Raw genomic sequence first — 24648 nt, 5'->3', positions numbered from 1 at the left:
GCAGAATAAATGTGTGAATTTAACCGAAATGTTAGCTGCTAGGGATGCAGTGGCTCCATGGAGAAGTGCAGGAGGATGGACAGCAGTCCCAAGAAGACAGTGAGGACAAGACAGCGCGAGGTCACCTTAACAAGGTAAGAAAATAGATGGATTCAAGTACAATGAGTGAGTCACCATTAACAGCGTTAATTGTAGCTTTTAATTGTCACGTGCTGCACTGCTGCAGTGCATAAGCAGTGTTGGTCAAGTTACTTGAAAAAAGTAATCAGTAACTAATTACTGATTACTTCTCCAAAAAAAGTAATCCCGTTACTTTACTGATTACTTATTTTCAAAAGTAATTAATTACTTAGTTACTTTTTATAAACACAATTTACAACCTGAAGAGGTGATAAAGCGATAGATCTTTCAGCCCAATTCTACTTTTTCTACATAATCCATCATACAAAATGTAATCAAATGGAAAAGTCCCTTTTTAAAACTTATTTTATTAGTTTTAATCTGTTAACTTTATGCATAAGCAAAAATTTAATTAAATTTTATATGCAACATTCTCTGACTGGAAGAAATTTGTTTAATATTTAAACCTATTTTCTGCACATTCCAGCACATAAAATAATTTTTTTGTGTGTGTGTTTACACTCACTCTTTCAAATAGATGCAAGTAAAACACAGCAGAAAATAAATAAAGTCAAAGTTTTGCTCTATTTTCACCTGTAAAGCAGGAGTAGGGTAGGCAGAGGTTTACCCTGGTGCAGGTTGAAGAATCCGCGAGTTTCTCTGTGAGTTTCCCATTAAGTCGTAGCGCACTCGGTGCTTGCTTGGAAGTTTAGGGGGGTTTTTTCGCTGTAAAAAGAAGTTTTCTTCCCACGCACAACAGACGCTAATGTTTTTGTCACTTTTTATGGAATCAAACTCAAAGTAAGGTCAGTACTTCCACGCTTTAAACGCTGCACGCTCATACTCTCTCCCACACTCGATATATTATCCATTGTTGATCTGCACACAGCTGTTGTCACGTCGCACTCGCTTACGTCACTGTCATGAGACATTCTCGCAAAAAAAAAAAAAAATCACGGTTTTAGTAACGCAGTAACGCAGCGTTCCTACGGGAAAGTAACGGTAATCTAATTACCGTTTTTGCAATAGTAATCCCTTACTTTACTCGTTACTTGAAAAAAGTAATCGGATTACAGTAACAACGCGTTACTGCCCATCTCTGTGCATAAGCAATCATGATGGGCCACCTGGACCAAAAATGCCAGGGCCGATCTTGTGTCCAGGTCCAGCCCTGCCCTAGAATTTACCTGATTGATGTTTAACCCTTTAAGACCTACCATAGAATCAACTCCGCCAGAGCTTATATTATATTTTTACATGCTGTAGTACCATTTTTGGGAGCATTTCAAGTTGCAGTTCTGCCGGGATTTAAAAATAGTTACGCAAAACGGAGCATGCCCGCTCCGACTAGCTTTAAAGGGTTAAACAGCTTTCCCAGCAGGCTGCAGTAGTTTAATATAAAAGCACACCGACTTGTCTCTGTTCAGATGTGGATATCACACAGCACACCTCTGACTGTCTTCTTACTGAAGAGCAGAAATGGCATTAAATGGGAAAACTGCAGCAGTGACCGGAGCAGCGCTGGGGATAGGAAAAGCAATAACTGAGATACTTCTGCAAAATGGTGCCAAGGTAAAGTTGGACGCCTGTATATCTTTGTAGAGGGGAAAAAAGAAGCTAGAAATGATTTTACATAAGTGCTAACCAGTTTTCTGTTTAGCATTTTATCCCATTAAAGATTATATCAAAGTTTCACATATCTTTTGTGGTTATCTACATTGTTTTGTTTTCTTTTTGTGGCACAGAAATTAACAAAACTATTTAAAATGTAATATCCAAGTTGAACAGTATTTGACTGCACTCCTTAGGATTATTTTTATTTTGAAACTTCAAAGAAAATTATTAATACAGTTTGCATAGTCTCTGAAACTGAACATATGCTATAAAAAAAAGGCCAAATGTTTGTTTTCCACTGAGTTGGTCCTTGGCTGGCACTTATTTTTCAGAACTCGGTGCTTCGGTCAATCATTAAACACTGGACCAATGTACTGCAACCATCTGAACCCCAAGCTGCAGTGGGTCAGGGTGGAAATTTTAAATGCTGAATGAACAGTAACTATTAAAAAAAAAATTGATCTGTAAACTATAAACAATTCCAAATGTAGCAAGCCACAGGTGTTTATCTCTGCTCGCCTTCACCTGTTCAGGTAACCCTTTTGGATATAAATGAAACTGCAGGGAAGACTTTAAAGGAAGCCCTCAACAAACAGTATGGAGAAAAGAGATCTCTGTTCTTCAAGTGCAATGTTCAGTCTGAGGAGCAGATCAAAGGTAAAGTATACACAAAGAAAACAGTGGTGATTTTTTTTTTGGAAACATCACTGTGTTTAACAACATAACTATTAGAGAAACACATTACAGTCATGATACAAAGAAATTACAGCCCAAAATTATTTAAATGTAATGTCAGGTGTCCAACGGCACACAAAGTATTCTATTTTTTCCATTACCAACTTCGGCACACTGTAAACCCAAAGATGTTAGCACAACTTAAAGAAATTTGGGAAACGGGTTGTCTTAATGTTTTTATTAAAAGTTGAAGCTTATTGGAACTTCAATATATTTTGACTACAATAAAACTAAGATGTTTAGTCATTACATTCAAAAAATATTCAGTAACTGGTACTTAAAGTTTTCAGTCATGTCTCCCATGGGAATAAGTTGACATAACTTAAAAGGAATGAGTATAACAGGGTCACTTTTTCGGTTTAGCAAAACTCTTGTTCACTTTTGTAATCATTTTTAATTAAACAAAAAAAAGTTAAAAATCTAGAGAGTGAAAACTCCAAAACATTTCAGGCAAAACTTTAAAAAAATGAAAGGAACTAAAAGCTACAATTGCGCTGAGTACTGCTAATTTTAACGCCTTAAGTACATTTCTTTAGTTCAACGTTGTTTTCTTGGCGTCCACCAATAACACACTGCACTATCAATATTTGAGAAATATCAAAAAAGCAATATGTACTTTTGAATATATTACCTCCATGTGACTGAAATAAGTAAAATAAAATGACACTTTTAGGTAGCAGCTACTTAATATGCAAAAAAAAAAAAAGTTGAAGTTGATCAAAAGTAATAAGTTAAACTCATATGGAAGAAATGTGGAACTTTTCTGTATGGCTTTCACTTTCCCATGGTGTTGTTGAGTAAATATTCACTTCATTTCCTTATTTGTGGATATTTCTTTATAGACAACTCTTATAAGGTCCCTCCACAGCATTCCAATGAGGCTGAGGTCTGAACTTTGACTGGGCCATTGCAACCCCTTGATTATTTTCTTCTGGTGTAGATCTGCTGCAGTGCTTCGCTCGTTAACCTGTTTATCCAGTTTCAGGCCAGCTTTACCTGCCAGCCTCACATTTGACTCTAGAACACTTTGGTATACAGAGGAGTTAATGGTTGACTTAATGACTGCAACGTGTCAACTTTGTGTTGACTTGTTCTTTTTGGAGAGAAACCATTCCAACAACTATCAACCCTTCCAAAAAGGAATACTTGTTCAGTCTTTCGTGCTAACTGAGGCTGATCTGAGATCTACAGTCTGACTTTGGGGTGATGTCCACAAAGTCAAATGTCTTCATCTGAATGTTTCTTGTGAATCATTTTGCAGTGAGACAGTAATTCACAAGTAGCAGACACCGGATGAGCTTCGCATACTTAACCTCTTAATTCCTATGGAAGCAGAAAGGACATAGTTTTTTGTAGTAGTTACTTAGCTTTTCATTATAATCCTTCTGTATTTTGACTTTTACACAGGAAGATTAAAAAAAAATAATAATAATAATAATAATAATAATAATGGCAAACACACCTTTCATGTAACGTCAAAGAAAACATGATTCATCATAGCAGGCCACATACCAGCCCCCTGACTGGTCTGCGAATATGTAACCCCACACACAACAAACTGCGATGCACTGTGTGTTCTGACACCTTTCTATCAGGACCAGCATTAGATTACAGCTACAGCAGCACGTTACACAGGCACAGCCTTCCTTCCCCATGTACATCTTTGAGCCTTGGCTGTCCATGACTTCGTCATTGGGTCATCACTGTTCCTTTTTTGGACCCCTTTTAATAGACACTGCAAACTGGACACCGCACAAGAGCTGCAGTTCTTGGGGGGGGGTATCATTTCCTACAAACAGCTTGACAGCTAGGTCAATTGATGGGTTTTTTAAGTAGGTGTTTCATTACTTTCAGCTTGAAGGCCTGTGATAAGTAGCCCATTAATGGAGATATAAAAACAGAAAACTGTTCATTTCTACTTTCCAGCTGCCTTTCAGAGCACAGTAGACACATTCGGAGGGATAGACATTGTATGCAACAATGCCGGCATCTTGAATGAGAAGCAGTGGGAGAAAACTGTCTCCGTAAATGTGGTAAGGATTGAGTTTCACTTTTACATCATATAAAAAGAAATGTTCATAGTGGACCACAGAGACTTGTGCATATCTGTCTTGCTGTCTAGGTGGGTCTAATCAGGGTCAGCTATGTGGCTTTAGAGTATATGAACAAGTTGAATGGAGGAAAAGGAGGGACCATCATTAACGTAGCATCTGTGGCAGGTAACACCACATGGCAGGTCTTCATTAAGCAGATGGAAATGACAGGGGACATTTTATTTCCTCTCTGAGTTTTAAAACAATTATCTTCTAAATATGGGACACAATCCTCCAAACAACAGAAAGGTCACCTGCTGTTTGTGGGCTGTTCCCTCCTGTATCCTGCAGGCCTCACTCCAGTACCAAGTTGTCCCGTCTATACAGCCACCAAGCATGCCGTGATCGGCTTTACTCGAGCCATGGCTGTAAGGATATGATAAGTTATAATGATTAAACAAAGTAATTCATAGAAACTTGACTTTATTTTTGGTTTTGTATTTTAAGATGCGCCTCAGTCGTATGCGTTTCTTTTACTAGACTGCCTCGTCCGCCTCAGGCTACGGTTTATGCTTCAATGCAGTTTGCCCAAGCCTTGTCAAAACTGACCTCTTTGCCTCCATCACGGACAATTTGGGACAATTCTCCCACCTGCTTTATTCTACTCAAAATCCTGCAGTCGAAAGGGCAATGAAGTAAGTGACTTTTTATTGTGTTAATTGTTTTTTTCATGCAGCATTTTTTCCCTAAAGTTTCAATTCCGTATGGACTGTATGGCTACTGCTTTCCCCCTCTGAATGTCTTCCAACATCTGTCCTCAGCACTCTTCATCCATGTATCAATTACTTAAATCCCATCTGAGAGAAGGAGGCTTTTTAACATCTGACATATAGTCCCTTGGAAAAAGTACTTTTCCTGATTTCTTTTTTGCATCTTTGTCACACTTGTTGTTTCAGATCATTGAACTAATTTAAATGTTAGAAACTGACAACACAAGTAAATGTAAAATGTCTGTTTTTAAAAGATTTCTTTTTTATTAAGGGGAAAAAAGCTATCCAGACCTGCATGAAATTGGATGACTTGCTGTAGCTGATGGATCCATCAAGTCTGCTCTTAGAAAATCTTTAAATGTCATCAGTTCATGCCTTTAAGCTCAAGAACTCTTGATTATGCATATGATTCAAACCACAACTGAAAGTTCACCTCTGTTTGGTTCAAAAAATAAAAATTAAGGTTTTGGAGGGGCAGAGTCAAAGTCCAGTCTTAAATCAGATAAAGATGCTTATTGTCATTGTGTTTAGAGGGCAATTACTTTAGGTTGGGATAGCTTTTTTCGCCTTGATAAATTATTCATTTAAAAATTGTATTTTGAATATACTTGAGTTATCTTTGTCTAATATTTAAATTTGATGATCTGAAACATGTAAAGAAGAAATCAGGAAAGGAGCACATACTTTTTACTGCAGTGCGTAAAAACAGCCAGTGGGTGTCATGGCAAAGAAGGAGGTTATAACTCTTATGTTTTTCATTCAATTCAAAGGCGCAATGATGATTAATTTGGCTCAAACTATTCTTCTTCTTGCGTCTTCTGTATGAAACAGGAAACACTAAAGGAGTCAAGAAACTGAGACGCGACAAAAGAGGATCGATCGGTTAAAATTTGGGAACCTGTTTACATCCTTTTTCTGTTAAATCACTGTGTATATATACACTTTTCATTTCAGTCCATCGGAGGTTGCTGAATGTGTCTTTGAACTAGTCACAGGCGAGGCGAAGAATGGAGAGATCCTCATGAAGAAAGAAAGCATGAAGAAATACATGACCTTTCCCACACTTATCTAGTGGCTCCTGGCAAAGGCAGTGAACAACCCGAGTAATGTCTGAACCTAAAACTATTAGAGGAAAATGCTGCAGTTCACAGTATTGTTTGTTTTGTTGTGTTTGTGAAAGATAAATCAGTAAATCCTCACAAGTGATTAGGAGAAAGAAGCAAACAATAAATGAGTGAAAGTCCAGTTTCTGACTAAGAGGAGAAACGACTGTGCTTAAGACTTTTTGGATCTTTCATGATGCAGAAAATATTTCTTATAAATTTAAGAAAAATGTTAATAAGCACTTCCATACTAACTTGCACTGACGAAAGAAAAGTATCTAACATAACAACAAAAACATGGTTTGCTCTGCTTGCTATAGTGTGCCCTACACGTTTAAGGAAACAAAAAAAAAATCCACTATATTAATTAGAAATATGATTGTTACTGAAAAATGTTTAAAATTAGAAAATGAAATGTAAAATCCTCTGTGCTGCTTTATCGTGGGGCTAAACGTCACCTGTGATATGTTAAGAAATTTACATAACAGTTCTGTCCCACCTAACCAAATTGGTTACTTCTGTTAAACTATGGCTGACTGATCAGAAATGTGTCTTACCTGGTTTGCAGTTCTCTGTCCCAGTAAACACTAAATTGTCCAAATTACACAGACAACTTTCACATAAAGTAGTTAAACATGTTGGAAGCTGAGAAACTAGCTGAGAAACATCTTGACTTTAAAACTCCACAAAAGCTTTTGTGTGTTTACTGATAGTTGGTGAGCTGATAGAACATTTCATGTGAAATTATCCGCCATTAAATTATCTCTTAAATGAAATGTACTCCTTTTATCCTCATTCCTCTTCAGTAATGCTAGCTAGATGCTAAGTACAGTGATCACAGCATATGGCCATCTGCCCCAAAGAGCCCATTCCAGATTGTTCCAAGTCTGTTTTGAAATTGTAAGGATCAAGGACTGGTTAAAGACGTCATTTACGTGAAAAGGGAAAGACTATTTCTGACCCAAAAATGGGCCTAAGGGTAGATCTTTCACCATGTTAGTCAGTAATGCTAGTTTCAGTCAGTGTTGGTCAAGTTGCTTGAAAAAAAGTCATCAGTAACTAATTACTGATTACTTCCCCAAAAAAGTAATCCCGTTACTTTACTGATTACTTATTTTCAAAATTAATTACTTAGTTACTTTTTAAAAACACGATTTACAACCTGAAGAGGTGATAAAGCGATAGAGCTTTCAGCCCAATTCTACTTTTTCTGCATAATCCATCATACAAAATGTAATCAAATGGAAAAGTATCTTTTTTTTAAACTTGTTTTATCAGTTTTAATCTTTTAACTCTATGCATCAAGCAAAAATTAAATTATATGCAACATTCTCTGACTTGAATAAATTAGTTTAACATTTAAACCTATTTTCTGCACATTCCAGCACATAAAATAAAATATTTTTTGTGTTTGCACTCAGTCTTTCAAATAGATGCAAGTAAAACACAGCAGAAAATAAATAAAGTCAAAGACTCAGCGGTCCTTTTGCTCTATTTTCACCTGTAAAGCAGGACTGGGGGTAGGCGGAGGTTTACCCTGGTGCAGGTGTGCTGCGGTCAGTTGAAGAATCTGCGAGTTTCTCTGTGAGGTTCCCATTACGTCGTTGCGCACTCGGTGCTTGTTTAGGGGGTTTTTTCACTGTAAAAAGAAGTTTTCTTCCCACGCACAACGGACGCTAATGTTTTTGTCACTTTTTATGGAATCAAACTCAAAGTAAAGTCAGTACTTCCACGCTTTAAACGCTGCACGCTCATACTCTCTCCCACAATCTGTGATATGTGATCCATTGTTGATCTGCACACAGCTGTTGTCACTAACGGCGCACTCGCTTACGTCACTGTCGTGAGACATTCTCGCAAAAAAAAAAAAAAAAAAAAAAAAAAATCACGGTTTTAGTAACGCAGCGTTCCTACGGGAAAGTAACGGTAAATCTAATTACCGTTTTTGCAATAGTAATCCCTTACTTTACTCGTTACTTGAAAAAGTAATCAGATTACAGTAAGGCCCATCTCTGGTTTCAGTCAAAATGCAAATGTCCTGTTTATACGGATGGGAACCTAAAGTGTCAATGGGATGAGTGATGAAACATTTCTCCCACTGAAAACGCTACGTCCAGATGAACAGAATTAAGTTTTTGGGTAAACCTAAGACGATTCAGTTTTATCCCTAATTGCCGTGACTCCCTTTGTTCTTGGCTCTTTCTCTTCCATACACTGTAGTTCAGGCTCAGGTGGGCAGGGCAGGAGTGTCAGATATGAGTGCATCCTCCCTTTTGCCGTGGCAAATAGATGTTACACAAGCACTGCTGCACTTTCTGAGAATGAACCAGATTCATAAATGGGATTGTAATCTAGCAGTTTTGGTCTCCTAGATAACCTTTTTCTACTTTCGTCAGATTTCCAGTTGGTTACAGCAGTTTAAATAAAGACACAAGAAATTATGCTTGAAGGTTTTTTTTGTTTGTTTTTTTATTATTCACATATCTGCTACATACTTAAGGAATGATATCCGATGTCGACATGATGGTTTCAAGGTTTATCGGTGCTACTTAGTGATGGAAAAGGGACGTAACCTTTCATTTCTGTGTGCACCATGAAGGCCTCTCCATTTTTGGTCTCATCTGTCACCAGCTCAAGGATGCACTCTGCTACCTCAGGTGTACTGAATCAAAAAGGTACAGTGACATCAGTGAATATGCATGTACACATTATTATATCAAGTTATACAGATGGAGCAGAGAAACAAAATGTCGATGTTGTAAGGTTTATGACTGCTTTAACAAGAAACAGAAGAAAATTACTCACTTTAACACCCCAAGCTTTTCCACAAGCTGGTTGGCTACACCCTTCAGGTGGGCAAATTGTCCCAGTTTGTGTTTGATTGTCGTAAAAAGTTCGGTTCCAACAAAACTTGGACAAAGAGCGTTGACCCGTATTCCATAGTTTGATGCTGCAGAAGCAGCCTAGTAAAAAAATAAAAAATTCACATAATTAGCCTTCTTGGTTTAAGTAAAGCATAGCACGGACATAAACATTAAGTTACTGTTTGTTTCTAATCGGAGGCATTAAAATGCAGTTTATATATATTTCTCAAGTGTTCGGAGATCAATAGATGAGGACTATTTGGGCATTTTAAATTGAAAAAAACAGCAGTAGGTTGGAGTTACACATAGAGTGCATGTACATGTTGATTCATAACTCTGCACTGAATGAACATGAGCAGCAGATTTTTGGACAACCCATTGTTTTTGTCTCTAATACACCAACACAGTAGAGTTTAAACACAGCCTCCCACTTTCAGAGGCTTGAAAGTAGTAGGATAGAGTAACATTATTTTAAGTCTGAGGCTTGTTTTTAATACTTGAGTGAGAATCCACTGCAGTTAGTGACTACCGTATTTTCCGCACTATAAGGCGCACTTAAAATCCTCAAAAATGATGAGTATTTTGACCTCGAAATGATTTAACTGGCTTCTGGCGAACCCCAAGACATGTTGAGGGGGTGATTTAGCCATTTAAAGCAGCTGTGTTGGATCAAGGACACATCTAAAACCTGCAGGACACCGTCCCCTGAGGCCTGGAGTTTGACACCTGTTGCAGTAGACACACTGGCATCTTCATTAATATCACACTCAACTGACTGCGTTTTGTCTTCCCATTGCACTGATGGGTGGACAGTTCTCAGGTGCCTGTGCATGATATCCTTTTCATGCACACTCTACACTCTGCCTATGTATTGTCAATAAAATTGAAATTGTTCCAGATTTTGCTTCTTTTCTTGGTGTCACTCATTTTCACTACTATAACTTTCTAATATGACAATGTTGAGCAGGAGGGAGAGAAAGAGAGCCAGGGGCAACAACAAGAGACAACATAATTTACACATAATTGTGTGCATAATTTTATATTGTTGTTGATAATATAGAATTATCAACAAAACAACCCGAAGAGCCGGTTGGGAGCCGAAAGAGCCAGTTCTCTAAAAAGAGCCAGAATTCCCATCGCTGTAATGTTGGCCTCCTTCACTTGTGTCAACATATAATTGGACGTCACATTGAGAGTTTGCAAGAAATGTTAAAATCCACTTTGTTGGTGTATAGAAGAAAAGCTCTTATTGTCCATACAGCTACAGATCAGATACTACACGACCATAGCATCTTTCAAAAACTGACATTTGTGGTCACTTTAATAATAAATGCATAACTGTGTTCTATCAGATGAATGACTCAACAACATAGCTTTCTGTAGGGGGGGGGTAGTATCTTGAGGAAGGATTTCAAAATAAAATAATGACACTGCCTTGACAATTCCTGGTACGACTAATTTGCAATGACACTTTCTTTTTTGTGTGGTTAGTCACTTATATGGTGATGGATGTCTAGCTTATGCTTATTCTAATGAAGTACCATCTGGCAGCACACCAACACACCAGTGTACAACTGGTTTTACATATCACTAAATCACCCAGTCTTCATAATATCACAGGAACACTAACAAAAAGTAGCTGTTATAAATGATTTCATTGCACATATCATAAATCTAACTTAATCTAATGTATTTTATTAAACCTACTGAACCAAGGCACTGCCATTTAATTCAATGGAAGAGGATAGCTTTATTGCCACTGAAAGCAGAACAAATAACAACGAATTAAGAGTGCAGCTTCTAATATCAGTTGTGTGTGTTTTATTCGATATCCTTGTTATCCAACAGAAAAAACAGAGTAATCATGGATAACTACTTTTCATTGTTGTTTACTAAGACACATTACACAATATCCTAATATGATAATGATGCACATTTTCTGAGAGGGCAAGCTGGTACTTGCCCTGCAAAAATGTAGCTTTGAAAGTACTACCAGTAAAGATTAGCTTGTAACTTTATCATCAGACCAGCAGCTTCTTAATGACTAAAGGAGCATTCACACATGCTGTCATGGTCCTGGGTGCTGGATAGGGCTGCCACAAACGATTATTTTGATAGTCGACTAGTCACCGATTATTTTTGCGATTAGTCGACTAATCAGATCATCATCCATTGGACATACAGCGTACAGCTTATTGCACCAGCAGCATCTGCTCTTATATAACTATCATTAGCTTACAGCTTTAAGTGTTTAAGGTATGTGCTAACTAAAAATAAAGACAAGATGATAGTTTATTAAACTTCACCGAAACAATCTGCAAATTTCATTAAAATTTAATAAACTCCTTGCTATCTAAAATATAACAGGACACCGGAGTAAATTCTCGAGCATCTCACACTTCTGATAATCAGCTGTCTGCTTGACGTTTATTCAGTTGTGTAGAAACTATAACTTTAATCTCAGCCAAACCGATTCACTCAGGAACAAATAAAATACTGAAAAAAGCCAAACAATAACATTTTTAAGTTATCTAAGTGACTTATATATCATGTTTAACCTGAGTAGCGAAAGACGGCGGTGGGTTTGAAAATGATTTGCCAGGAGTCCGGTGCTCTCACGGCGCTAGTGAGCCTAGCCCCCGGCTAGCTATCGAGCTAGTGGGTAACAGGCGTCTCCGAAAACATCGGAGCGCTTTTGAAAATCTGTGGTGTCTTGATAAACTGAGCAGATATTTGAGGTTTACACAGCTACATTCTTGCCTGAAAATATGTTAAACGTTTATTTTGTGACCCAGAAAGAATAATAAGAGTAACATTAAAACTAACTAGCTGCCGCCATTGTTGGAAACTGAGCTGGGCTGCGCTATGAATTTTGGGACACAGCTTCTTCTTCTTCGGGGTTTAATGGCAGCTGGCATCCTTGTACATGCAGTGCTGCCATCTTCTGTTTCAGTCCGTTATTACACTCTTAAATCCTACTACTCATTCCTGTGTCTTTTGTGATCTTACAAAGCTTCAAACGACGCGTCGACTATTAAATCAGTCGTTGACGATTTTGATAGTCGACGTAATCGTGACTAGTCGACTAATCGTGGCAGCCCTAGTGCTGGACCTTGAGTTTTTGCTAAATTTTAAATTCTTGTTTATTATTTGATGCTGTTTCATTCTTAGTTTGTTTTTTTGTTTATATCCGATTTTCAGCACCGTTTGTAGTTTGCATCCCCGAGTTAGTTGGACTTGACTAGTTCCAGCTGTTTCTTGTTACCCAGCTGTTTCAACTCATCAGTTATGCTCAGTTCTAAATAGTTATGTCCTTTTATTACATTTTTGCTAAGTTGCACTGTGTTTTGCCTGCTTTATGTGTTTCTTAGGTTTTGGTTCTAGTTTTTCTGAACTTTTATAGGACTTTTTGTTTTGGGGGTTTTGTGTGTGCGTGTACAATATGTCTCACCTCTTCTCATTTAATTCTGCCTGATGATGCATATGAGTTGTGTCCATGTGTAGTTGAAGGCTGTTTAACTATCAACTATGCTGCGACAGAAACAACCACAACGCACAAGGCTAGCTATCCTTCTCTAACTTAGATCATAAGAAACAGTGATTATTCACCACACCGATCAGATTTTTGATCAACTCCACCATTTTCACACAATGACAGGCCACACCAAAAAACACCCTGCACTTTCAGATGTTTTCATAATGTGATTACTTAATACAAAAAACTAAGGCAAAACTTGCATCACGCATGCATGTTCATAGAGACTGCTAGCTAGCATATCACAAGGCAAACAAATATCGTCTTGATGTTCTTGAACAATATCATGGGGAGTTCTTTCTTACCGCAACGGCTCGAGTAAATCCGATCACTCCGTGCTTGGTAGCCGTATAGACAGGACAGGTAAGCAAAGGGCCCAGACCTGTAGGACGGGTTGTATCAATCATTGTAAAAGATTAAAGTTTAAACCCGAATTGCATGACTTCTAACACTCTTGTCTGTGAAGTTTTCATTAAACAGTATTTACCTGCCATAGATGCTATGTTGACGATGACCCCTCCTCGACCTCCATTCGTCTTGCGCATGTGCTCCAGCGCCAGGTAAGTCCCCCTAATAACACCCGCCTACAACACAAACTGTATATTTGGCAAAAATCTTTCAACTGTCTATGAACACTTGCCTGCATATAAAATGTTGTGAAATGAATAACAGGAATATTATTGTGACATTATTATGTCAGACCAATAACTGTCCTAGATGTCGCTCTGAAATCTTCAGCAATTAATCCCATTTGAGACAGAGCAAATCTAACACGTCTGATGTGCTTTCAGCTTCTTACGAGGTTTACGGAGATCATATCCTGCCACTTCTCCTCATTCAAGATGCCGGCATTGTTGCACAAGATGTCGATTGCTCCAAAGGCTTCTGCAGCTTTCTGAAAGGCAGCTGAGAGAGTTTACAGGAGTCACTTAACTTTGCAAGAGTCACTTTACAACTATGCTGACCTTTCCCATCCACCTTTATAGGGTTAGGTTTTTTCATAAACTGGCAACCCTGAGACATATTTTGAGATTAGGACAGGTTTTATGGAAAATTGGTATGGGAAATGTCATGATAAAGACCTGCAGTTTTTTTTTTGTTTTTTTTACATGTAAACATTCTGTTGTAAACAATGCTAGGAAATATTAAATGTTCCTGTATCTTCCCACACAAAATAATCTGACTCAAATGTTCCTCTGAGCTCTGATGAAACAAACAAGCCCAATTTAGCTGTTGTTGGATACAAATCTTGCTGTGCTTTTCTCCTCTCCCTTGTACTCACGGTTTTTTCAGACCTCACTGACCTTGTTCTACTCTCCCTTTTCATTGAATGTGGATTTTCAGCCGCAATCAAATGCCACTTGCATGACTCAAGACAAAATGTCCCCAAATTTTGGAAACTTCCTTTCATCTGGTGAACATCTGCCGCCTGGAACACATACTACGAAATCACAGCGCGTTTGATCAGTTTCATGTGTTTCGACAGTTGTTTACTTCAGGATGAGCCGGTGACCCATTTACTTTAGCATTTCCAGCTGTTTCCCCCTTTTCGGTACCTCCACCGTTCACAATTTGTTTTTCCAGGTTTGTGTGCTTTACCTTTGAACTCCTCATCCGATTCAACATTGCAGCTCAGGAACAGGGCTCTGTCTGCTCCATACTCTTTATTCAGGTCTTTAACTAGATTCTCTCCTTCAACTTTATTCACGTCCAGGACGGCAACCTATTGACAGGAAGGTTCAAGGACCAAGGTTAAAGGTTCACATGCATAGTTATACAAGTATAACACACAGTGAAATGTAACCTGACACGTTCCTCGACTTATGCAAAAGGGAGGGGGAGAGAGAGAAAGGAAGTAGAAAAGTAAGAGTTGTCATCGAGCAGAAACAGGAGCTGGAAGCATGTTGTTAGGATGCCTGGGTCGTTGACCCAGGGGTTTTGAGTTTATTATATTATTTATACTTTCTAGTCTTTGGTTTCTTTGAGTTCTGTCTTATAGTTTATGTCTCTATCTTCTCTAGCTGCTCTGTCTCCCCTATCACCTGTATCCCCTTGTCTAGTTTGCGTCTCTGTGTATCCTTAGTTCCTATATCCCCGTGTTCAGTCAGTGTTTGTGTCTGCCCTGGTCCCACGTCTCTGTTCCCTCTGTAGTGCTTGCATGTGAGTCTGTGTTATGTGTTTCCTGTTTTACTTTGAAGGTCTCTGTCTTATCTCAGTGTGTTCAGTTTACGTTTCCTTTTGTCTCGTCAGTTCTGATTTGTCCCAGCTGTGTTTCCCTCCTGTTATTCATTCCCTGATTGCTCCTTCTGTGTATTTAAGCCCTGTGTTTCTCTGTGTCCGTGTCGCGATCTACCGTTTATTTTGCTGTGTGTTTTGTCAATCTGCCGGTGTTAGTTTATTTTTGACCTTTTTTCCCCAGTTATGTTATGTTTGAGTTCAGCATTAAAGCTGTTTTGGTTTAAGTTCTGTCTCCGGAGTCTGCACCTTGGGTCCTATTCCTGTCTGCACGCAGCCACCCCTAACACATGTAAATATAATAATAACCACTGCAGCCAAGAAGAGTGCCTGAGAGCCCAGTTGTAAGTAAGCTATTAAGACTCAATTGTACACCGTGTTCCTGTTTTCCTCCGAAACAATAAGTTCCGTTGGAGCAGCCTTTCAACACCTCTCTCTGTCTCTCATAAGCAAAGTTGACCCAGACAATAAAGTAAAGCTAGTTTTCGGCTACGAGCCCAACAAGGAACCCGATGTATTAGCCAGAGGTCCTTTTACTACGGTTCGGAGCTGCTGACCTTCAGTAATAGTAATAAATCACACAGCAATAGTACATTCATGCAGTTGTAAAAAGCATGATAATATATTAAGTAATCCAAAGTATTCAGAATACGTTACTCTCATTGAGTAACGTAACGGAATACGTTACAGAATACGTTTTGGGGCATGTATTCTGTAGTGGAATACATTTTAAAAGTAACCTTCCCAACACTGCATGTGTGTCACCTCTGAATGTGTGTCGTTTTATTTTCTCCATAAAACTCAATATTTTGCCCACTTTTCATCCACACCCAACCTCTACGAACTAAAAATACATAAACCACAACCACATAACAAATGCAGCGCTGACACAAAATCAGACACGGCAGGTAGATTTCCACATTTAATCTAAGACAAGGATTAAGATTAAACTTGGCAGCTTTGCAAGGTGTTTATTTTATTTATTTTTTTTAAGTAAAGGGCACACCTACATGTTCAGACACCCCTAAATATACAGGCTCTTGCTGACTCCATCGCCAGCTGCTCTTTGCCCCACAGGCTGATTAAAAACCTTCTTGGCTGTGGGGCATGAACAACTAAAAACACAATATAAAAGAAAACGGCAACAAAAAAAAATGAAGAAAAAAAAAACTTAAATAAAAAGAGAGACGTGTGCAACAAGTGAATTTCCACATTTAGTCATGGATTACATGCTGCTAGTCAAGTGTTACCAGTTAATGTGTCACAATTTGGCATGGTGTCAACAGCTTGGCAACTCTTCGACGGTTGTTTTGTAGTTGTTATTTTTTCAACTAAAGGGTGCCGGTAAATGTAAATTAATATTTTCTACACCACTGTTTACAACAAGCGCACACATATAATCTCTCACTCACACACACACACACACACACACACACACACACACACACAAAAGAAATCCGAGCTTAATCTTTACCTTAGCACCGTTTTTCAGAAGAATCTCCGTTATCGCTTTCCCTATTCCCATCGCCGCTCCTGTCACTATCGCAGTTTTACCGTCCAGAGCCATTTCAGCTGTTTATTACGAAGAGCCAGGAGGTGGTCAGCTTCCTTACACACGCAAAGAACTGAGAGAATGTTAAATAGAGAGAAATTGGTCGCTATTTAAACTGCCCATCTGTCGCCGCCCACCAGGAAGACGCGCGGGGCTTCAAACGTGTGGCAACCGTGCGGAGGTTGAGTGAGAGACTGGAGGCGGTCAGAGTGAGTAACTGGTAACTGCACAGTTAACGACCAGCCTATTCATCCCAACTGTGCAAAAATTCTTCTCGCGGTCATTTTTCGATGGTGCGTGCAGCAGGGGCGTAACGAGAGGGGGGTCGGGGTTTTACTGGAGAGTACAGTTATTTTACAACCCCCAATGCCACTGGATAAAACACATGGATAAAACCAGTGATTAGTCATGTTACCAGACCACTGTGCGTGGTGTCATTACACTCTCAGGAGACAATTTAATGGAAGTATATTTTAAGTACTGTATGGCTTCATAATGCTTGAAGGGGTATTAGGGCCACATTAAGAAAAACAAATATTACTGACTATTTTGAGACCAATGTTGGTCAAGTTACTTGAAGGTAATCAGTAACTAATTACTTTCAAAAATAAGTAATCAGTAAACAGGATTACTTTTTTCAGGAAGTAATCAGTAATTAGTTATTGATTACTTCCTGGAAAAAGTAATCCTGTTACTTTACTTATTTGAAAGTAATTAGTTACTGATTACCTTTTAAAACAAATTACACCCTAAATAGGTAATAAAGCAATAGAACTTTCAACCCAATTCGACTTTTTCTGCATAATCCATCATATAAAATGTAATCAAATGAAAAAGTATCTTTTTAAAACTTGTTTTATTAGTTTTAATCTTTTAACTTTATGCATCAAGCAAAGATTAAATTATATGCAACATTCTCTGACTGGAAGAAATTAGTTTAACATTTAAACCTATTTTCTGCACATTCCAGCATATAAAATAAAATATTTTTTTTGTGTTTACACTCACTCTTTCAAATAGATGCAAGTAAAACACAGCAGAAAATAAATAAAATCAAAGCGGTCCTGTTGCTCTATTTTCACCTGTATAGCAGGAGTGGGGCAGGCGGCGGTTTGCCCTGGTGCAGGTATGTCGCAGCGGTCAGTGTAAGGATATGGCAGTTTCACATTCCAGTGGCAGCATATTTGGTGCTTGCTCGGAAGTTAAGGGGTTTTTTTGCTGTAAAAAGAAGTTTTCTTCCCACGCAGTGAGCAGCAGACGCTAATGTTTTTGTCACTTTTTATGGAATCAAACTCAAAGTAAGGTCAGTACTTCCACGCTTTAAACGCTACACGCTCATACTCTCTCTCTCTCGCACTCGTTATAGTATCCATTGTTGATCTGCACACAGCTGTTGCCACGAAAGTCGTACTCGTTTACGTCATTGTTATGAGACATTCTGGCAAAAAAAAAAAAAAAAAAAAAAAAAATCACCGTTTTAGTAACGTAGTAACGCAGCGTGCTTACGGGAAAGTAACAGTAATCTAATTACCTTTTGCAATAGTAATCCCTTACTTTACTCGTTACTTGATAAAGTAATCGGATTACAAGTAACGCATTACTGCCCATCTCTGTTTGAGACTAAAGTCAAAATTTCAAGAATAAAGTCGTAATTCTAAGCGGCTGTATCCTCTACAAAACGCCTCATATAGATGACTGAATTAAACAAACTGATCAGCTGTCCTGTGATACAACGTACATCCCCGATAACCTCGGCGCTGTTCACTACGCGCCATTTCATTTTGTACAAATCCACTCTTTGGAGTTTGTGTTTTTTTTCCGTTTGACTAGATGCAGCTTTCCGCACCATCTTTTCAATGTCCTTATACGGATCACCACACTGTGTTAATGTGCTAAAAGAAAAAAAAAAAATGTGCTAAGAGAGAAACCATTTACTTCCTTGTTACTAAAACCGATTCTGAAGTACAAGTTCACTAAGTCGGAGAATATACCTACCATAGCAGTTTGTCTTGAAACAAAAAACTAATCAGTCGACTTTTTTTTCAAAATAGATTTTCAACTTTATTCTCAAAATGATTAATAATGTATTTTTTTTTATTAATTAATGTATTTATTTTAATGTAGGCCTAAAACTCCATCATAGGGGTGTGCTCAGAGGGGGGTCATGGGTGACACCAATTTCCCTGAAATGACTGCTCTAGCATCACAGTCCCTGGAGAGGAGTACTGTTAATTTTACCACCCCCAATATAACTGGATAATACACATGGATAAGGCCAGTGATTAGTCATGTTACCAGAATACTGCGCCTTGTGTCATTGCACTCTCAGGAGACAATTAAATGTAAGTATATTTTGAGTGTTGCACATCCATCCACTGCAGATTGATCCAAATATCAATAGTATCGATGCCAACGCTGGTGTCTGATTGGTACCAACCTGATAGGCTCGATACTTTTTTTTTTTTTAATATATCCTTTAAGTTAATATGTAGCCCATATAATTGTGTTAAATAAACTTTTTGGAATAAAATATCTATCTATATCTCTCTATATATAGATATATCTATCTATCTATCTATCTATCTATCTATATCTCAAACATGCATTGTGATAAATGTTTTTTCTGGTAAGTGCCACATCTGTTTGATTTTAAGCCTGTAACGCATTTAAACAAAAGAAAGTTGATTCCGAGACAGGCACATTTACAAAAAACTGCAGTTTCAAAGTACATGAAAACCTGAAACCTGTTTTTTTTGCATTAACTAGAAAATAAAAATATGTGTTCTGAATTTCTAAATTGATGATAATTTGTCTCATAAATCGTGACACACCATATTTTAAAATCAGCGATATACTAAGTAATTAAAGCTGTAGCATTAGTGGTACAGAGTACTTCTTAAGCCGACCCCTTAAGGAAGCAGCTGAAAGACAAAGTTCTCAATACCATCAAAAAGCTTTAATTACTTAGTAACTCACTGATTTTTAAACATAAATCTACAAATATGATGAAGTGTTGTTATGGATAAATCTGCCCAGCAACAATGTGACATATGAATGATTAATGTATACTCTTACTTTGAAACTTTTGTACCATTAGTAATAGCAAGTGTTTAAGTACATCTTTGTTTTAGGCTCTTGCACATGTAATACCAATTGTATGAAGGCTCGGGGGCTCCTCATCAGTTCTCTACATTGTGCTGATTTTTCGTGACTGCTTCTTTCAGTCCTTTCTCATTTCATTCGTAGCCTTTAATCACATTAGTCCACCTTGCCATGTAACCTTTAAGATAAAACCATTGTCTAGACATACTTGTTGTGAGTGCAGACTAGCTTCCCCTTTTTTTTAAAAAACATCTTTGTTTTGGTGACTTCCCTTTCACAGCTGACTGTGGGTGATAATTCTTAATACAGAGACCCATGTGTAGCTATGTGAGATCTGACTGCAGTGCCTTCAAACATATGGTGTGATATTTTGCAGTGACAATGTATTTTCCCTTGTGGTTTGTCATTTCGGGTATTGGCAGAGGAAGTTGATTTCTGTTCAGATATATTAGTTTATTCTATGCCGGTACAGTGACTGACTACATCCCTGTCAGGCGTGTGTTTGTTTAAATAGGGGAAGAAAAGGGTTACACTAGGGGGAGCTAGATACAGGTGACACTACATCTTTGCGGTGTGTGGTGCCTGCAGGGCTATGATCTTGCTCTGAGCTATAGTATTCAGATGCAGTCAATATTTGTGTCAAATACTTGTTCTTGCTAGTGTGAGGCCTAGCTTTGCCATATGAAATTCACGGTCATAAAGATTCCTTAGCTATGAGTTCCCCTTTAAGTCTCTACACTTCTGGACTCAATATTCAGCATGTGGATAAAACTAAAAGCAATTTTATTATTTGGTCACCTTCTCCAAGCAAGCATTCCTATACAAGCTTCTGTCAATAAAACTGCATTGAGACCATTTCAGCCAGGACCTAGAAATGTTTTGGAAACCTGAATAAAATTTTGCTTCTGTGTGGTGATCAATGTTGATCAGTATGAATACATCTGCTACCTTTATTGCAACACTACAAGTTCAGCAGCTCCTCCTACAGTCAAATGGTTTAAGTGTCAGTCTTGTGCAATAACAAGACTGAAATTTGCCAGTGGCAGGATGTTGCAGATCAAACACTCACACAGATTTTATATTTTCATCTGTTATTGCAGTACATTTCATATATTGTACAGAAGTTGAAACTCTTGCCTGAAAGACTTGAAATATTGTCATGAGTTAATCAGTGGGCGATGCTGGAAAAGTTGCATATTTCTTCTCTTTTGGGAGAACTAGGAGAGCTTCTCCATTTTTGGTCTCATCTGTCACGAGCTCAAGGAAGCCCTCGACTACTTCTGCAAGCCTGCATCAAGAGATACAGTTACCATGAATATTCATTTCCACTGCAAAATACTTTTAAAAACATAATGCCATGTGTACAGACATTTTAAGGCTTTGTACAATTTTAGACTCACGTTAACACGCCAAGTTTTTCTATCAGTTCCTGGTTGGCACCTGCCAAGTTGGAGAATTGTCCCAGTTTGGACTTGATAGAGGAGAAGAGGTCCGTTTGAACGAATCCTGGGCAGAGGGCATTCATCCGTATACCATAGCATGATGCAACTGAGGCAGCCTAGTAAGAAAGTTTCTTTACATTTTGTGTAGCTCTCGATTCAATAAGGGGCTGAAAAATGGTCACAGGAGAAAGATGGTGATCGAGTCCACTCGAACACCAAAGAGAAACTGAGCTTTGTGACCTGCATGTTTTCCTGCTAGCAGCAACCATCAGATGATTGCCACACTGGTCAGAGGCATGACATGAATAGCAACAGTAATCATGTGTGTCAGGATATCCTTCACCCTGTTATTCCACCAGCAGGATGAACTGACGTTACAAAGCAGGATGATCCATGCAATTTCTAGTTTCAGTTTTTCAGTTCTTCAATACCATGTGCTTCAGTGTATGGTGCCAGTCCATTCCCTTGTGCATACCTTTGTTGCAACAAGTGCTTGGTGGAATTACTGTTGCCATCGTGTTAGTCTGGTCATTCTGACCTAGCATTACGCTCACAACTGATGCGTGCTGATTTTTTTTCCCAGACCATTTTATGTAAACCCTAAAGTGTGCTGGAAAAATCCTAGTAGATCAGTTTCTGAAGTACTCAGACCCACCATGCCTCGTTTAAAATCACTTCAATCATCTTTCTTTTGATGTCTCTTTGAGCCTCAAGTCATATTGACCCAATCAACTTTTACTGGCTGATTAGACAATGTGTTAATGAGCAGTTGAACATGCAAGTTATAGCAGTGGCACAGTTGCCCTAGTAGCCACTAAGCCCAACATGCAGCTTACATTGACTCTCCAGACAGTACAAACAAAGTGAAACTGATTTTTCCTGAAATTGTGTCAGTTTCCTTACCGCAAATGCTCGAGTAAACCCAACCACTGCATGCTTGGTGGCTGTATACACAGGGCAGCAAGACAGAAGGCCAATACCTGTAGGATAGGTTGCAGTTAAAGTTCAACTCAAGTTCTCCTTTAGCAGTCAAAGTAGTCTTGATAGTTCAGGCTGTTCATGATTTCAAATGAAGTGACTACCATGCATGAAATGGTCTGTTTAGACGCAAATACATCATTTTGTTTACTTGCCATGGATGCCACATTGATGATGACCCCTCCACGACCCCCAGTCAGCTTGTTCATGTGCTCGATAACCAGGTAAGCCCCCCTAATACAGCCACCCTACAACAAAAAAGGCATCCATGACATTTGCAATCTCTTGCATATCTGATGTTGAGTAGCTCAATGTGAGTGTTTCTTACAAGGTTGATGCCAATAGTTTTCTCCCACGTTATCTCATTGAAGATACCAGCATTGTTGACCAGGATGTCAATTCCACCAAAGGTTTCTACAGTTTTCTGAAAGGCAGCTTGAGACACCACAGGAACAACAGTCCTTTCAATACCAAGTGACAAAATTCAAGCCAACAATAAGACAAATTCATCTCTAGCTGTTTATTGGGAACTACAAGAACTGTTGCAGCATTCCCAATTCATGAAGCAACTTTAAGCTGACTACAGAAGCATGCCAACTACAACTACCTCCAGAATCTGATCAGCTTTATTAGCAGCATCTACATTAGCAAAACCCCTGTGCTCTGGTAAAGTTCTGATGGCTCATTGACTCCCACATGAACAGCAAGTAATTTCTCATGGTCACTGACTGGAACAGACTAAATCTACAAGTAACACACACACACACACACACACACACACACACTACCTTTGATCTCCTCTTCTGACTCTACGTTGCACAGCAGGAACAGGGCTCGGTCTGGTCCGTGCTCTTTGTTCAGGGTTTCAACTAAACTCTGTCCTGCAGTTTCATTCATGTCCAGGATGGCCACCTATATGTGCAGGACAACACATTTAGCATTTTGTTTTTGGTCACATCCTGCAGTGAAATGTTATGATTTACCCCCATGAAGGGTTTTAGCCACAGACACTAAAAGAGGTCAGGAACCTGTTCCTTTTCCATCCCTCCTCAGTGAGGATGAAAATTTCATCAGATAGAGTCTTCCTTGGTCCATTTTTGCAAATACAACCCTAAAAATAAGTTAAATTTCATTGCTTAGAGTTTAAAAAGCATAAGTGTTACCATTTTTAGTGAAAGAGGTATAATAAATGCTATTAAATGGATAGCAAGTTTCCCCTCCAACATCCACCTTCCAACACCACAAATACAGTAATTTGGTGGGCAACCAACTTCAGACCAGGGGGATAAACTGAAGACAGCTTAATAAAAGGATGCAGTTCAAATCAGACTCATTCATGCTGACTTAACCTGTATCCGCTTTCTAACTCCAAATAGGCCAAGCAGTAGTCTACTTAGAGTATTTGATTTTACTCAACTATGACTAGTAAAACTAAAACTTATCTACTCTCGCAGTTACATGCTCATATTCATCACCACAAATTTACTCATTTATTGCAGGGGAAAAAAAAAAAAAAAAAAAAAAAAAGTATTCAACCTCAGCACTTCAAAATGTGAAGCACAAGAATATCTGATCTCAAACACTACCTTGGCACCATTTTGCAGAAGAAGTTCAGCTATTGATCTTCCTAGTCCCATCGCAGCTCCGGTCACTACTGCAGTTTTACCATTGAGAGCCATTTCAGCTGTTTCACAAGAAAAGACCCAGAGTAGATTTGCAAGGAAATGAGAAAATGTTAAGTGGAGAGAAGTTGTGTGTTTTTATATGTTGCTGGTCATCAGGAAGCCATACAATTTCCAGCTGGTTCGAATACAGGGAGAGGCAATCAGAGTAAGTGAGCGCACCTGTAGGAAGTGTGGCTCTGCTGACTGAAACTTGGCCCAACTCAATAAAACATCATTTGTGTCTGACCAATACTCCGGAACAGTAGGAGGCGGTAATGCTCCTTTACGTTGGTTGCCAACCGCCGTTAAACACAAAGGAGAAGAAGACTAAGAAGACTAAGAAGACTAAGAAGACTAAGAAGACTAAGAAGACTAAGAAGACTAAGAAGACTAAGAAGACTAAGAAGACTAAGAAGACTAAGAAGACTAAGAAGACATCATTTGCTCTCATTTATTGAAGCTATGTTTACTGAAGTGGAAACAGTCTAACTTAGTACGATGTCTTTGATACAGGCAACACAAATAAGTTAAATATTTTGGGCTAAATCCGTCACGATAAGTCACTCTTCAGTTTGACCAATGAAATACTTTGGAAATGTTTGAAATCTATTTTGACCTGACGTTCATAAATCTCTTAATCCCCACAGCCATTAGTGGAGCTGCATGTGGCCAGCAGATGGAGGTATGGAGCTGTGCAACTTTGTGGCCAGTGTCTCTGATCTACTGTCAGAAAAGTGAAAGAGAATGTCAAAAACACCTGATTTTCAGCTTTTTTTCTGCTTTTACCTAATGGTTTGTTTGTTTGTTTGTTTGTTTGTTTGTTTGTTTGTTTGTTTGTTTGTTTTTAAATTCAAGGAGAGTAGCCCAATGTAAAGTTGTTGTTGTTTTTTAAATCACATTG

At 38.5% G+C, this 24648-nt stretch overlaps 2 protein-coding genes across 4 annotated transcripts; one reads left to right on the top strand and one right to left on the bottom strand.

Annotated features, from left to right (window-relative positions):
* The first annotated feature begins 1510 nt into the window (after positions 1-1510).
* Positions 1511-7151, top strand: LOC120733858 (15-hydroxyprostaglandin dehydrogenase [NAD(+)]-like). 2 transcript variants are annotated; one of them, XM_040032343.1, is made up of 8 exons: positions 1563-1692; positions 2067-2145; positions 2268-2391; positions 4396-4502; positions 4592-4688; positions 4854-4930; positions 5043-5197; positions 6227-7151. In XM_040032343.1, the coding sequence occupies exons 1-8, from the start codon at positions 1682-1684 to the stop codon at positions 6342-6344; spliced, it is 768 nt and encodes a 255-aa protein (XP_039888277.1). In that variant the 5' UTR covers positions 1563-1681; the 3' UTR covers positions 6345-7151. The 2 variants fall into 2 exon arrangements, with proteins under 2 accessions (XP_039888276.1, XP_039888277.1); XM_040032342.1 differs by lacking the exon at positions 2067-2145 and having other exon boundaries at positions 1511-1692.
* Positions 7152-8824: 1673 nt separating this feature from the next.
* LOC120733856 (15-hydroxyprostaglandin dehydrogenase [NAD(+)]-like) lies at positions 8825-23837 on the bottom strand. Of its 2 annotated transcripts, XM_040032334.1 has the most exons (12): positions 23670-23776; positions 23112-23194; positions 22872-22995; positions 22412-22518; positions 22235-22331; positions 22009-22085; positions 14374-14497; positions 13574-13680; positions 13262-13358; positions 13080-13156; positions 9181-9338; positions 8825-9037 (listed from the first exon to the last, which is right to left on the bottom strand). In XM_040032334.1, exons 2-12 carry the CDS (start codon positions 23124-23126, stop codon positions 8905-8907), a joined length of 1116 nt encoding a protein of 371 aa, XP_039888268.1. In that variant the 5' UTR covers positions 23127-23194; positions 23670-23776; the 3' UTR covers positions 8825-8904. The 2 variants fall into 2 exon arrangements, with proteins under 2 accessions (XP_039888268.1, XP_039888267.1); XM_040032333.1 differs by lacking the exon at positions 23112-23194 and having other exon boundaries at positions 23670-23837.
* Positions 23838-24648: the final 811 nt, after the last annotated feature.

Source organism: Simochromis diagramma, unplaced genomic scaffold, assembly GCF_900408965.1.
Source record: "Simochromis diagramma unplaced genomic scaffold, fSimDia1.1 OVJJ01000216.1, whole genome shotgun sequence".
Taxonomy (NCBI): Eukaryota; Metazoa; Chordata; class Actinopteri; order Cichliformes; family Cichlidae; genus Simochromis; species Simochromis diagramma.
This window is presented reverse-complemented; position numbering and strand designations above follow the sequence as displayed.